Source organism: Osmerus eperlanus, chromosome 4, assembly GCF_963692335.1.
Source record: "Osmerus eperlanus chromosome 4, fOsmEpe2.1, whole genome shotgun sequence".
NCBI lineage: Eukaryota > Metazoa > Chordata > Actinopteri > Osmeriformes > Osmeridae > Osmerus > Osmerus eperlanus.
This window is the reverse complement of record NC_085021.1, coordinates 22,248,822-22,261,517: the sequence shown is the minus strand read 5'-3', so window position 1 is coordinate 22,261,517 and position 12,696 is coordinate 22,248,822. Positions and strand designations below refer to the sequence as shown.

Below are 12,696 nucleotides of genomic sequence, written 5' to 3'. Positions count from 1 at the left end.
CATTGTAAACATGTAATCATTTACAAATGAAGCAAGTCCAAGTCTTTCTACTTTCTGCAGAAGCTCCAGTGAATGTCACAGACTCTTTATCTCTCTTTCCCCTTTTCCTCCTCCCTGTCCCTCTCTCTCTCTACCTCCCTCACAGTCTTGTCCTCTTCTCCCTCCCTCTTGTTTCTCTCTCCGGTTCTCTCTCCCCACCTTTTCTCAATCCCTTTCTCTCTTCCTCTCTTCCCACTTTCTCTGTGTATTTCTCTGTCTGCCATTCTTCCCTCTTTCCCCTCTCTCTCCCTGTATCTCTCCCTCCTCTCTTTCTGTCTCCTCTTCTCTGTCTTCCTCTCTCTACCTCTCCCCCTCCTTCTGTCTCTCTCTCTCTCTCTCTCTCTCCCCTCTCTCTCTCTCTCTCTCTCCTCTCTCTCTACAGTTGCCTTCTAGTTGTTCAGGGAATGTTGCTACCCCCTAGACTCCTCTTACTGCTTATTATGGAACATACAGTAAATATTTGAATGTGTCACACCCACACACACTTCTGTTTGGACCAGTTGATCCTGTTTGGAGTCTCATGACTGGACGTCACCTGCATCCTGTACGTGTGCATGTACAGGATGCACACGTATGCATGTGTGACACATTCAAATATTTACTGTATGTTCCATGACAGTAACAATAAGCAGTAAGAGGAGTCTTCAAGGTTGGGATCAGATGAGTACAAGGTAGCACTTCAGACTGTCAGCATTACTGTCAGACACACAGAACCAGTTCGACACAGAGAGGAGGCTGATGGTGCAACCACAGTTTTATGAAGGTCAGTACAATGTTGTGTATTCATGTGTTGGAGAATGAAGGATTTACTGTCAGTCTAGAATATGTTATGATTAAGTAAACTAGCATCCCTAACCCTGGTCTGATGTCTTATCCTTTAAAATACTGGACGTGTGTTTGTTTAACATCATAGATCCTGGGCTGTACAATATACCATTATTTAATGTCCATTCAACATATCAGGTGTGTAAATGTGATCATAGGCTAACGTAAACAGTCAGTGGTTAAGGACCTCCCACCTGTGCTGATTGACAGGAAGAGGATGTGCTGTGTTGTCAGTTAACAGTGTCCAAGGAAGGAGACAGGCTATGACCTTTGACAAGAAACTGTACATGTGTAACCAAGGGTTTAAATGAACATATCAAATGTATATATCCTGTCTAGACTACTTTGGTCCTCTATAGACTGGGGAGCTAGTGCTAACAGCTTTTGATTGTGGGTCAAGAGATGGCCCATGACATCTCTTGCCCATGACAACCCATGATGACATAAACCTTCATTCAATACACCATCTAGTGTAAACCTGTTCCACATGTTCCTCTGTGCACTGGTGAATGTTTCATTTGCACCGTGCAAGAGTATCCTGAGAAGACAGGGCAGAGAGAGGAGGGTTCTGGCAGGGCAGGTGATCAGAGACAGGGCAGAGAGAGGAGGGTTCTGGCAGGGCAGGTGATCAGAGAGAGGAGGGTTCTGGCAGGGCAGGTGATCAGAGACAGGGCAGAGAGAGGAGGGTTCTGGCAGGGCAGGTGATCAGAGACAGGGCAGAGAGAGGAGGGTTCTGGCAGGGCAGGTGATCAGAGAGAGGAGGGTTCTGGCAGGGCAGGTGATCAGAGACAGGGCAGAGAGAGGAGGGTTCTGGCAGGGCAGGTGATCAGAGACAGGGCAGAGAGAGGAGGGTTCTGGCAGGGCAGGTGATCAGAGAGAGGAGGGTTCTGGCAGGGCAGGTGATCAGAGACAGGGCAGAGAGAGGAGGGTTCTGGCAGGGCAGGTGATCAGAGACAGGGCAGAGAGAGGAGGGTTCTGGCAGGGCAAGTGATGTAGGCTGCAGGTGAGGGAGGACAAACATCCAGAGTTACAGTACAGATCACAGAACAGTGCTAATCATGTGACAGGGTGACAAGTCATGTTTCTGGAACAGAGAGTTTATTGTATATTTGACTGCCAGAGTCATGGTCATAATGTGTTTAGATCATGTCATGTTTGCCCATCATTGAACAAGTCATAGGAACCACAACTCCTGAGAACGCCCATAATTTCTCCTGGGAGCGTCAAGTGAAAAACAACTGCTTTTCCTCATACATGACATAGTTTCTACAGAGCACTGTAACAGCTGAAATGTAACACAGAGGACATCTGAACCAGAGAGACGAGAATCAGACCAAACTCTACAGTGGAAAGAGAGAGAGAGATGAAGAAGGGAGGTGAGAGAAAGAGAGAGGGGGAGGCAGAGGGACAGCCACACTTCCTGACTACCTCCACCTGTATCTCCCTCCAGCTCTCCTCCACCTGATTACCTCCACCTGTATCTCCCTCCAGCCCTATGTAGGCACGTAGGCCAGTGGCATCCATAGCTTTCCACTCTTCTCCGCGTTTCAGATACCCTTCCCGATTTGTCACATCCAAGATTACTCTTTCTATTTGTGGCGTGATGAAGACTAAAAACTTGGATACGATGTCATGAGCGGGAAACAGCTTCTCTCCAGGTCCTCTCCGTGATGTTACGTTGCAACGGCATCCTCTGATTCAGATACGCAACCGAAGACCATTCGATTTTGCCGTTTTTCAACACGAAAAGAGGATGCGACATCACAAAAGTCTCTCTGTCGATTTGAGGGGCTTGGTCATTGTCGGCTTCATCTTCTTCGGGCGACGACACGTCGCAGCGGTCTGCGTTGTACTCTTCCCCACCTTCTTCTTCTTCTGACACATCTTCGGCAACATCTTCAGACTCACTTTGCTTCACATTTGCAAACATCTGCTGTAGAACTTGCAGTGCAGTGAAATCCCCAGCCATAGCTCTCTGACCTTAGACAACAGCTGTCCTGACACCCACCAAATGTATGTTAGTAGCACTTCCCTACAGCTTACATGATTACATGGATAAAGTAATCATGTAAGCTTTATCCATGGCGGCGGGTCACCTGTTCCTTATGGCTTACATAATGACTCCTAATAAAAAAACACTTTTGTTTTGTATTAGGAAAAATTGTTGCGACACGGCTGGGGTCACATGACCGCGAGACATCGCGAAGGTTAAAAGAAAATGCTTCATTTTATTTTTGTATTAGGTAAAGCTGTCGCAACACGACGGTGGGTCAGAATGACCCGAAGGCAGCACAAGGGTTAAACATTAAACTGTTTGTTACTTTAAAACTAACCTTCATCTGGATCATCACAGGGATATTTGTGAACTGATTGCATATGTCAGATTCACTGCATGACTTGTAAGCAGAGAAAAGCTGTTGCTATCAAACGTTGTCTACTTAATCAACTGTATTAGTGTACTGGTGAAGCAATAGATCAAATGGCCAGTAGATAGGTTTGTCAAGGGATTTAATGCTCCCTTGTAAAAGTATTTTTTGTATTTTTAAAATGTAGAAATACAGTAGTTTATTTTGATACATGTTGTGGTGCTGTATTTTGTAGTTTATTTTGATACACTTACAATTAATGTATTTGGTATTTTATTTTTAAATACATTTTAATCTGCCCATCCCTGGACGTATTGACCATGAAAGTTTATGAAAGAGATATTTGAACGAGTGCTCCACGTTCTGGATGTTGTCCTCAGGAATGATGCTGACCCTGCCTGGCTGTATCTGGAGTATTCTCCTACTGCTCCACACAGCAGACTGCGGTAAACAAATCACTGTCATGGAGTTGTGTGTTTTACCATCTAGCTATCTGTAAAGTTTTGTCTCTTAGGTACACTATAATAGTCATAGTCATAGTTAACAGTAGGACTGATAGTAACAGTTGAAAGTGATGCAGAACAACTAGATTGCAGGCCTCCATCAGACCAGAGCAAGTTGAGGAGAGAGGATGTTTGTCCTCTGAGATTCACTCTTTATCTGTTCTCTTCTCTTCAGTTACTCATAAGGTCATTACTCCAGTTCATCAAATCACTGCTGTGGCTGGTGAAAGTGTAGTCCTGCCGTGCTACGTCGACCCCAGCATCAGTGCTGAGGGCTGGACGGTGGAGTGGTTCAATCTCAACCTCTCAGAACGTAGTATCTATCTTTATGAAGACGGCAAAGAAAACTGTGAAGCTCAGAATCCCTCCTTCAGGACAAGAACAGCTCTGTTTAAAGAAGAACTGAAGACAGGCAACACCTCCTTGAAGCTGGTCGGGGTTAGAGCCACTGATGAAGGAACTTACAAATGTTTTGTTAGGTCACCTACCTCGAAATGGTATGATGATTCAAACATCACAGTCAGTGTTAAAGGTAAATGTACTTATCAAGTTCAGTTTCTGTAACTTGCTGATTGTGCCTAAACTAAGGCTATCCTTCTAAAACATGGTTTAATCTGTATCTGTGTGTTTGTAGCTGTAGGATCTCAGCCAGTGGTCTCCATCGAGGGACACAGAGGGGCAGGGATGGGTCTGGTGTGTGAGACACGAGGCTGGTACCCTGAACCAGAGGTGGTGTGGCTGGACAGTAAAGGAGACTCTCTCTCTGCTGATCCTCCAGAGATGACCAGAGACTCTGTGGGACGCTACACACTCAAACTGAGGGTCACTGTTCAGAAGGCACATAGAAACCTCTTTAACTGTAGAGTGAAACAGAAATACATAAAGAGAGATGAGACGGCAAGGATTCATGTTCCTGGTGAGTTATTCAGCTTCATATCTGAGAAGCATCCAGAAGGTTTTAGATGTGGGAGTTTCTGATGAGAGACAGCTACTGTAACAGACATGGAAGTGATTTAATATCTACATTGTTGTTATGTCCATGTCGTGCAGTATAGGTAGGTTATACAAGTACCATGTCCCAAATATCATTCAAATATATCCAAGTTCTCATTCATGTTACATCCACTAGTACATACTTTGTAAGGGCAGCTGCTGCACTGCATACTAAAACACGTCATTCATATCTAACTCTACTTTAAATCATGCATGTTTCAGATGCGCTGTTTTATGAAGATCACACATGGAAATGGATCCTGGCTGCAGTGATCGCCGTTGTCTCTGTCTTAGCATCAGCTGTGGTCATCAGTATCCTGGTGATGAGACATAGAAATAAAAGTAAGGTGGAATGTCTCCTCTTGTTCAGATGTTATTAAAAAACACTGATAAAGGCCTTGATACCTTGGTCTGATTCAGAGTTGAAGGGGTTGTAAATGGTTGTTACAAAGCAAGAAGAACAGTGATGTACTGCTGTATCTCTTCAATCAGTATCTCTGTTCTGACCGAAAGCTTTATTTACAATGTCCAGTCTTTCCATTCATATCTGTGTGCTGTGCTGCCCCCTACTGTTCACACTGGTAGTTCTTGACTGAGGAGTCGGGTCAGGACTGTGTGGTGTCGTCATCAGAAGGAGAGTGGGTAGTGGCAGGGTGCCCTTACAGCTGGTCACTATAGATCCAAGTTCTTGTTCAGATTCTGGTGTTTATATGTCTGATTCTTACTGTCTCTCTTCTCTCTTCATTTACAGATACAATCATTAAGGAAAAGGGTAAGTGATATCCTGTTTATCATTATGTGATGATGTTGAAGCACAACTGTCATGGTAGAACAGCTGTGCAGCGTGGTGGAACTGTCAGCAGGATTCCTGCAGAGTGGATTTAACTGCACTGTCAGGACAGGAGCATGTTCAGGAATGTCTCTTCTTGTTCAGCTGTTATTAGAACACTGATAAAGACCTTGATATCTTGATGTCATACAGAGTTGAAGAGGTTGTCACATGTACATGGTTGTTACAAAGCATGAAGAACAGTGATGTACTGCTGTATCTCTTCATATCAGTATCCAGGGGCGGACGGGGGGGGGAAAGTGGCCCGGGAGTTACTGTCAGACCGGCCCACTCAGTACACGGCGCGTTGCCCACTCAATGCATCGCACGTATCGACCAATCAGTGGCCTACTTGGAAAAATACCCATACTCTTAACATTATTTTGGAGGATTACAAAGAAATTACATCATATATATATTTTCTTACGTTGAACGTCCGAAGTCCGTAAGAATACATTTCAGAATACACTTCAGAACATTTTCGAAAAATAGGTACCATGAGTGTGAATACAGATCGCGAGGAGGAGGAGGATCGCGAGGTTGTTCACAATGTGTGCTTCATGTTTTGGCTACTCGCAATGTTTTGTGGCTATCTCGTTGTTATGATCAGTGACCTATGCACTTTGTAAAGCTCTCTCTTGGAAGTCGCTTTGGATAAAAGCGTCTGCTAAATGAATAAATGTAAATGTAAAATAAAAGACAGTAAGTGATTTCAAACCAGCATAGAGCAAATTATACGTATTCAAGCTGTGTAATATGGAAAATAGTTGGAGGTGCTAGCGATGTCAGAGGGAGGGCCGGTTGGTGATGGAAGTGGGCCGGTATTTTGGACCATCCCAACCCTGTTGGCCCACCTCCCCGGTATCTCCGATGGCCAGTCAGCCCCTGTCAGTATCTCTGGTCTGACCACAAATGGGACCAAAAGCCTTATTTACAATCTCCAGTCTTTCCATTTATATCTCTGTGCTGTGCTGCCCCCTACTGTTCACACTGGTAGTTCTTGACTGAGGAGTCGGGTCAGGACTGTGTGGTGTCGTCATCAGAGGGAGACTAGGTAGTGGCAGGGTGCCCTTACAGCTGGTCGCTATAGATCCAAGTTATTGTTCAGATGCTGGTGTTCATATGTCTCATTCTCACTGTCTCTTATCTCAATTCATTTACAGATAAAATCATTAAGGAGAAGAGTAAGTGATATCCTGTTTATCATTATGTGATGATGTTGAAGCACAACTGTCATGGTAGAACAGCTGTGCAGTGTGGTGGAACTGTCAGAAGGATTCCTGCAGAGTGGATTTAACTGCACTGTCAGGACAGGAAAACAATATTCATAATCTCCAGATGTCTTTACATGTAATATTCCATGTGCTTCTCTCCACTAGAGTTGAGTAGGTAGTGGTAGGGTGCCCTTACAGCTGGTCGCTATAGATCCAAGTTCTTGTTCAGATTCTGGTGTTCCTATGTCTGATTCTCACTGTTTCTCTTCTCTTTTCACTTACAGCATCGATCATTCATGAGAAAGGTAAGTGATATTCAGTTTATCACTATACGATGATGTTGATGCACAACTGTCATGGTAGAACAGCTGTGCAGTGTGATGGAACTGTCAGCAGGATTCCTGCAGAGTGGATTTAACTGCACTGTCAGGACAGGAGCATGTTCAGGAATGTCTCCTCTTGTTCAGCTGTTATTAGAACACTGATAAAGACCTTGATATCTTGATGTCATACAGAGTTGAAGGGGTTGTCACATGTACATGGATGTTACAAAGCATGAAGAACAGTGATGTACTACTGCTGTATCTCTCCATATCAGTATCTCTGGTCTGACCACAAATGGGACCGAAAGCTTTATTTACAATGTCCAGTCTTTCCATTCATATCTGTGTGCTGTGCTGCCCCCTACTGTTCACACTGGTAGTTCTTGACTGAGGAGTCGGGTCAGGACTGTGTAGTGTCGTCATCAGAAGGAGAGTGGGTAGTGGCAGGGTGCCCTTACAGCTGGTCAATATAGATCCAAGTTCTTGTTCAGAAATTTGGTTTTCTTATGTCTGATTCTCACTGTCTCTCATCTCACTTCATTTACAGGTCTGCTCACTTATCATCAGGGTAAGTGACATCCAGTTTATTATTATACGATGATGTTGAAGAACAACAGTCATGGTTGTGCAGCTGTGCTGCATGGTGGAACTGTCAGAAGGATTCCTCTTCAATCAGTATCTATAACCACTGTTAGTGGACTCCTGGAATGTTGTTACTGTAGGTAGCTGTGGAGGGTAGTCAGGGTGTAGGTAGTCAGGGTGTAGGTAAATGTGGAGGGTAGTCAGGGTGTAGGTAGTCAGGGTGTAGGTACGTGTGGAGGGTAGTCAGGGTGTAGGTAGGTGTGGAGGGGAGTCAGGGTGTAGGTAGTCAGGGTGTTGGTAGTCAGGGTGCTGGTAGGTGTGGAGGGTAGTCAGGGTGTGGGTAGTCAGGGTGTTGGTAGTCAGGGTGCTGGTAGGTGTGGAGGGTAGTCAGGGTGTGGGTAGTCAGGGTGTTGGTAGTCAGGGTGCTGGTAGGTGTGGAGGGTAGTCAGGGTGTAGGTAGTCAGGGTGTGGGTAGTCAGGGTGTTGGTAGGTGTGGAGGGTAGTCAGGGTGTAGGTAGTCAGGGTGTGGGTAGTCAGGGTGCTGGTAGGTGTGGAGGGTAGTCAGGGTGTGGGTAGTCAGGGTGCTGGTAGGTGTGGAGGGTAGTCAGGGTGTAGGTAGTCAGGGTGTAGGTAGTCAGGGTGTTGGTAGTCAGGGTGCTGGTAGGTGTGGAGGGTAGTCAGGGTGTAGGTAGTCAGGGTGTTGGTAGTCAGGGTGTTGGTAGTCAGGGTGCTGGTAGGTGTGGAGGGCAGTCAGGGTGTAGGTAGTCAGGGTGCTGGTAGGTGTGGAGGGTAGTCAGGGTGTAGGTAGTCAGGGTGTAGGTAGTCAGGGTGTTGGTAGTCAGGGTGCTGGTAGGTGTGGAGGGTAGTCAGGGTGTAGGTAGTCAGGGTGTAGGTAGTCAGGGTGTTGGTAGTCAGGGTGCTGGTAGGTGTGGAGGGCAGTCAGGGTGTAGGTAGTCAGGGTGCTGGTAGGTGTGGAGGGTAGTCAGGGTGTAGGTAGTCAGGGTGTTGGTAGTCAGGGTGCTGGTAGGTGTGGAGGGCAGTCAGGGTGTAGGTAGTCAGGGTGCTGGTAGTCAGGGTGTAGGTAGTCAGGGTGCTGGTAGGTGTGGAGGGTAGTCAGGGTGTAGGTAGTCAGGGTGTAGGTAGTCAGGGTGTTGGTAGTCAGGGTGCTGGTAGGTGTGGAGGGCAGTCAGGGTGTAGGTAGTCAGGGTGTTGGTAGTCAGGGTGCTGGTAGGTGTGGAGGGCAGTCAGGGTGTAGGTAGTCAGGGTGCTGGTAGGTGTGGAGGGCAGTCAGGGTGTAGGTAGTCAGGGTGTTGGTAGTCAGGGTGTTGGTAGTCAGGGTGTAGGTAGTCAGGGTGTAGGTAGTCAGGGTGTTGGTAGTCAGGGTGCTGGTAGGTGTGGAGGGTAGTCAGGGTGTAGGTAGTCAGGGTGCTGGTAGGTGTGGAGGGCAGTCAGGATGTAGGTAGTCAGGGTGTGGGTAGTCAGGGTGTTGGTAGTCAGGGTGCTGGTAGGTGTGGAGGGCAGTCAGGATGTAGGTAGTCAGGGTGTTGGTAGTCAGGGTGCTGGTAGGTGTGGAGGGCAGTCAGGGTGTTGGTAGTCAGGGTGCTGGTAGGTGTGGAGGGTAGTCAGGGTGTTGGTAGTCAGGGTGCTGGTAGGTGTGGAGGGTAGTCAGGGTGTAGGTAGTCAGGGTGTTGGTAGTCAGGGTGCTGGTAGGTGTGGAGGGTAGTCAGGGTGTAGGTAGTCAGGGTGTAGGTAGGTGTGGAGGGCAGTCAGGGTGTAGGTAGTCAGGGTGTAGGTAGTCAGGGTGCTGGTAGGTGTGGAGGGTAGTCAGGGTGGTGCAGGATGGGTGAGGACAGAATATTGTCAGGCTGTAACTCTGAGATCTGTGGAAAAGCTGCTAGTGACCTCAGTCATGCATCTTTCTGTATCTACAGAAACCCTTTCAAGACAGCTGGGTAAGTAGAAACCTTGGAGGGAAGGGAAACAATGTTTGTGTACATTTACTTATATAATACAGCTTTAATCATAATAACAACTTGTCTAAAGTTGGATCTGTTCCCTAATGATGCTGTGTTTGAACACATCTTGTTCTTCACTCAGATCTGGTAAACACAAGACGGTACCAAGGTAAATGAAATATACAGCATGGTAGTCTAATGTAATGACTGTTACTATTGTTTTTGTTAAATAGCAAGGCAGCTGTCAATGTCATTATGTTGCCAGTGTAGGGATAAATCAAATGTATAGATATGTTTAATTAATTCAAATAATCTCTATATTTCAGATTGTGAAGCCGTCAGACATCATGCAGGTCAGTGTCTGTGTTCTGAGTGATTCTCAGTGTGCAGAGGTTAGACCTGGTATCAAGTACAACATCATAGATGTCTACAAACTAGACTGAACATTAGATTCAAGCAGGAGGACTCAGTGGTAGTTTAAGAATGTTTATTGAGAATACACATATTGGTCTTGGTGATATGGTTCTGCTCTCACCAGCTCTCCGCTGGTAACCCAACGAGACACCGTCTCACATTGTGCCAGAGAGCTCGATACACATTCCCCTGTAGGTAGAGAGTACACAGAACCAGCTTCGCCCGTTTACTGTCACATGACTCAAAGTATTTACTCATTGACAATCCGGCCCATCCTGGATTTTTCTTATAAAGACAACACGCATTGTTTACGTCTACAGTGAGAATGTACTGTACATTTAAGTCATCTTCTTCTACAAGGCATTTGTATGTTTTCGACTTCCAACCGGATTCACCTCAAAACTATCCACCTGTATGATGGCGTTCATGTGTTCATAGTGTATGTTTTTAGGTGTATGATGTGTTCATAATGTATGTTTGTAGGTGTATGATGTGTTCATAGTGTATGTTTGTAGGTGTATGATGGTGTTCATGTGTTCATAGTGTATGTTTGTAGGTGTATGATGTGTTCATAATGTATGTTTGTAGGTGTATGATGTGTTCATAATGTATTTTTCTAGGTGTATGATGGTGTTCATGTGTTCACCATGGTGTGTTTTTCTCCACAGTGGATGTGACTCTTGACCCTGATACTGCACATCCCAGACTCATCCTGTCTGCTGATGGGAAACAAGTGAGTTGTGGAGTTGAACAACAGAATCTTCCTGAGACCCCAAAGAGGTATGACACGCGTCTTGATGTTCTTGGAACACAGGGCTTCTCCTCAGGCAGGTTCTACTATGAGGTGCAGGTCAATAAGACTGAGTGGCATTTAGGAGTAGCTAAAGAGTCCTGCAAGAGGAAGGGGGATTTTTATTTGAGACCGAGACATGGATACTGGACTATTACACTGAGGGAAGGTGGTAAATACCTGGCTCTGACTGACATCCATGTCCACCTCCACCTGAGCCAGAAGCCCCAGAAGGTGGGGGTGTTTGTGGACTATGAGGAGGGCATGGTGTCCTTCTACAATGTGGAGACCAAGGGTCATATCTTCTCTTTCACTGACTGTGCGTTCACTGAGAAACTTCATCCATTCTTCAGCCCTGCTCCTCCTTGTGTCTCTGGTGAGAATGATCCTCTGGTCATCTGTCCTGTAGACAATGTTAAACCTGTTAAACCTGAGTCCCCTCACCTGTCTCCCCTCACATATGAATCTGATTCAGCTCACCAGCCATTGCTGGATCAAGGTCAGCAGTCATTACTGAATCAAGGTCAGCAATCTGAATCAAGTGAGGAAATAAACAAGTCAGTGTCTTTCCTGGAGCAGTCGGCTATATATGAAGTGTGATGTTTGTTAGAGCTTGTTAGCAGGAGAGTGTATTAGTAAATACATGAATGTAAAGACCACGGTCTCTACTGGTGTTTGCATCACAGACCTCTATCCTGTCCAAACCATCCACGTGTTTTATATACATGGTTTCATTCATTTCATTTATGGAGGATCAATGTTACATTTCTGTTGATAAATGTATAGTGTTTGTTTTTCCACTTAATTTTTTGGTCATTTTCTAACAGCTCCCATACAGTATTGTATAGATCATGTACAGTACTGTATGGATCATGTGCAGTACTGTATGGATCATGTACAGTACTGCGTGGATCATGTGCAGTACTGCATGGATCATGTACAGTACTGCGTGGATCATGTGCAGTACTGCGTGGATCATGTACAGTACTGCGTGGATCATGTGCAGTACTGCATGGATCATGTGCAGTACTGCATGGATCACGTACTGTATTGTATAGATCATGTACAATTTATCTTTTTTTGTTTTTTGGGGGATTTTTTTTTCTCCAAAAGGTTTACTAAATATTCTATATTTTTTAAAGTTTGGGGGGAGAAAAAGATTCAAAAGGTATATATTCATAGTTTCCAAAAAACTGTACTCTGCCCGGCTTCTTTGTACCACGTGTGTAAAAAAAAGTTTAGAAAGGTTGACAAAATCAGTTTGAATAAAAGGTTTTCTTAAAGAAGAAAAAAACTGAAACTTTGTGTCGTGTGTGAAAAAAAAGTTTAAAGGTTGAAAAAATATTTGCGAAAAAAGTTTACAAAAAAAGTTTCACTAATATGTTTCTAAAGCTTGAAAAAAATAAATTAACATGTTTTTCACATACATGTCAGTTATTAATCGTCTGCAACACAGCTGTGTTGGTTTCAACATGTACGTTTGGTGGTTTGATGTCTGCAGCATGAATCACCTATAAAAAGACTCTGCTGGTTCAAAGCCTCCCTTACGTCTGAGTTGTCTCGTCTACAGGATTGTTAGTCTTTTATCTCCGCGAGGCAGCGTGGTACTTAAGTGTCGAGTACGCTCCCATGCTGCCGTTGTGCTCGCCAGGGTTCACAAGCACTGGCTCACTGGGATACCTCCACACGCTGGCTGTGAAGACAGGCCTGCCTCCACACACGCTGGCTGTGAAGGCAGGCCTGCCTCCACACACGCTGGCTGTGAAGGAAGGCCTGCCTCCACACACGACTGGAAAACCCTTTAACTGCACTATCTGGGCTCCTGCCTGTCACACCAGACCAATGGATCACCTCCCCAACTGA

At 45.4% G+C, this 12,696-nt stretch overlaps 1 protein-coding gene across 1 annotated transcript; it reads left to right on the top strand.

Moving 5' to 3' along the window:
* The first annotated feature begins 642 nt into the window (after positions 1-642).
* LOC134019421 (butyrophilin subfamily 3 member A1-like) lies at positions 643-12,225 on the top strand. Its single transcript, XM_062460318.1, has 13 exons — positions 643-802; positions 3,611-3,676; positions 3,909-4,265; positions 4,368-4,649; positions 4,949-5,068; positions 5,478-5,498; positions 6,719-6,739; positions 7,054-7,074; positions 7,640-7,660; positions 9,606-9,626; positions 9,772-9,798; positions 9,956-9,982; positions 10,712-12,225. Exons 1-13 carry the CDS (start codon positions 778-780, stop codon positions 11,431-11,433), a joined length of 1,731 nt encoding a protein of 576 aa, XP_062316302.1. The 5' UTR covers positions 643-777; the 3' UTR covers positions 11,434-12,225.
* The last annotated feature ends 471 nt before the right edge of the window (positions 12,226-12,696 follow it).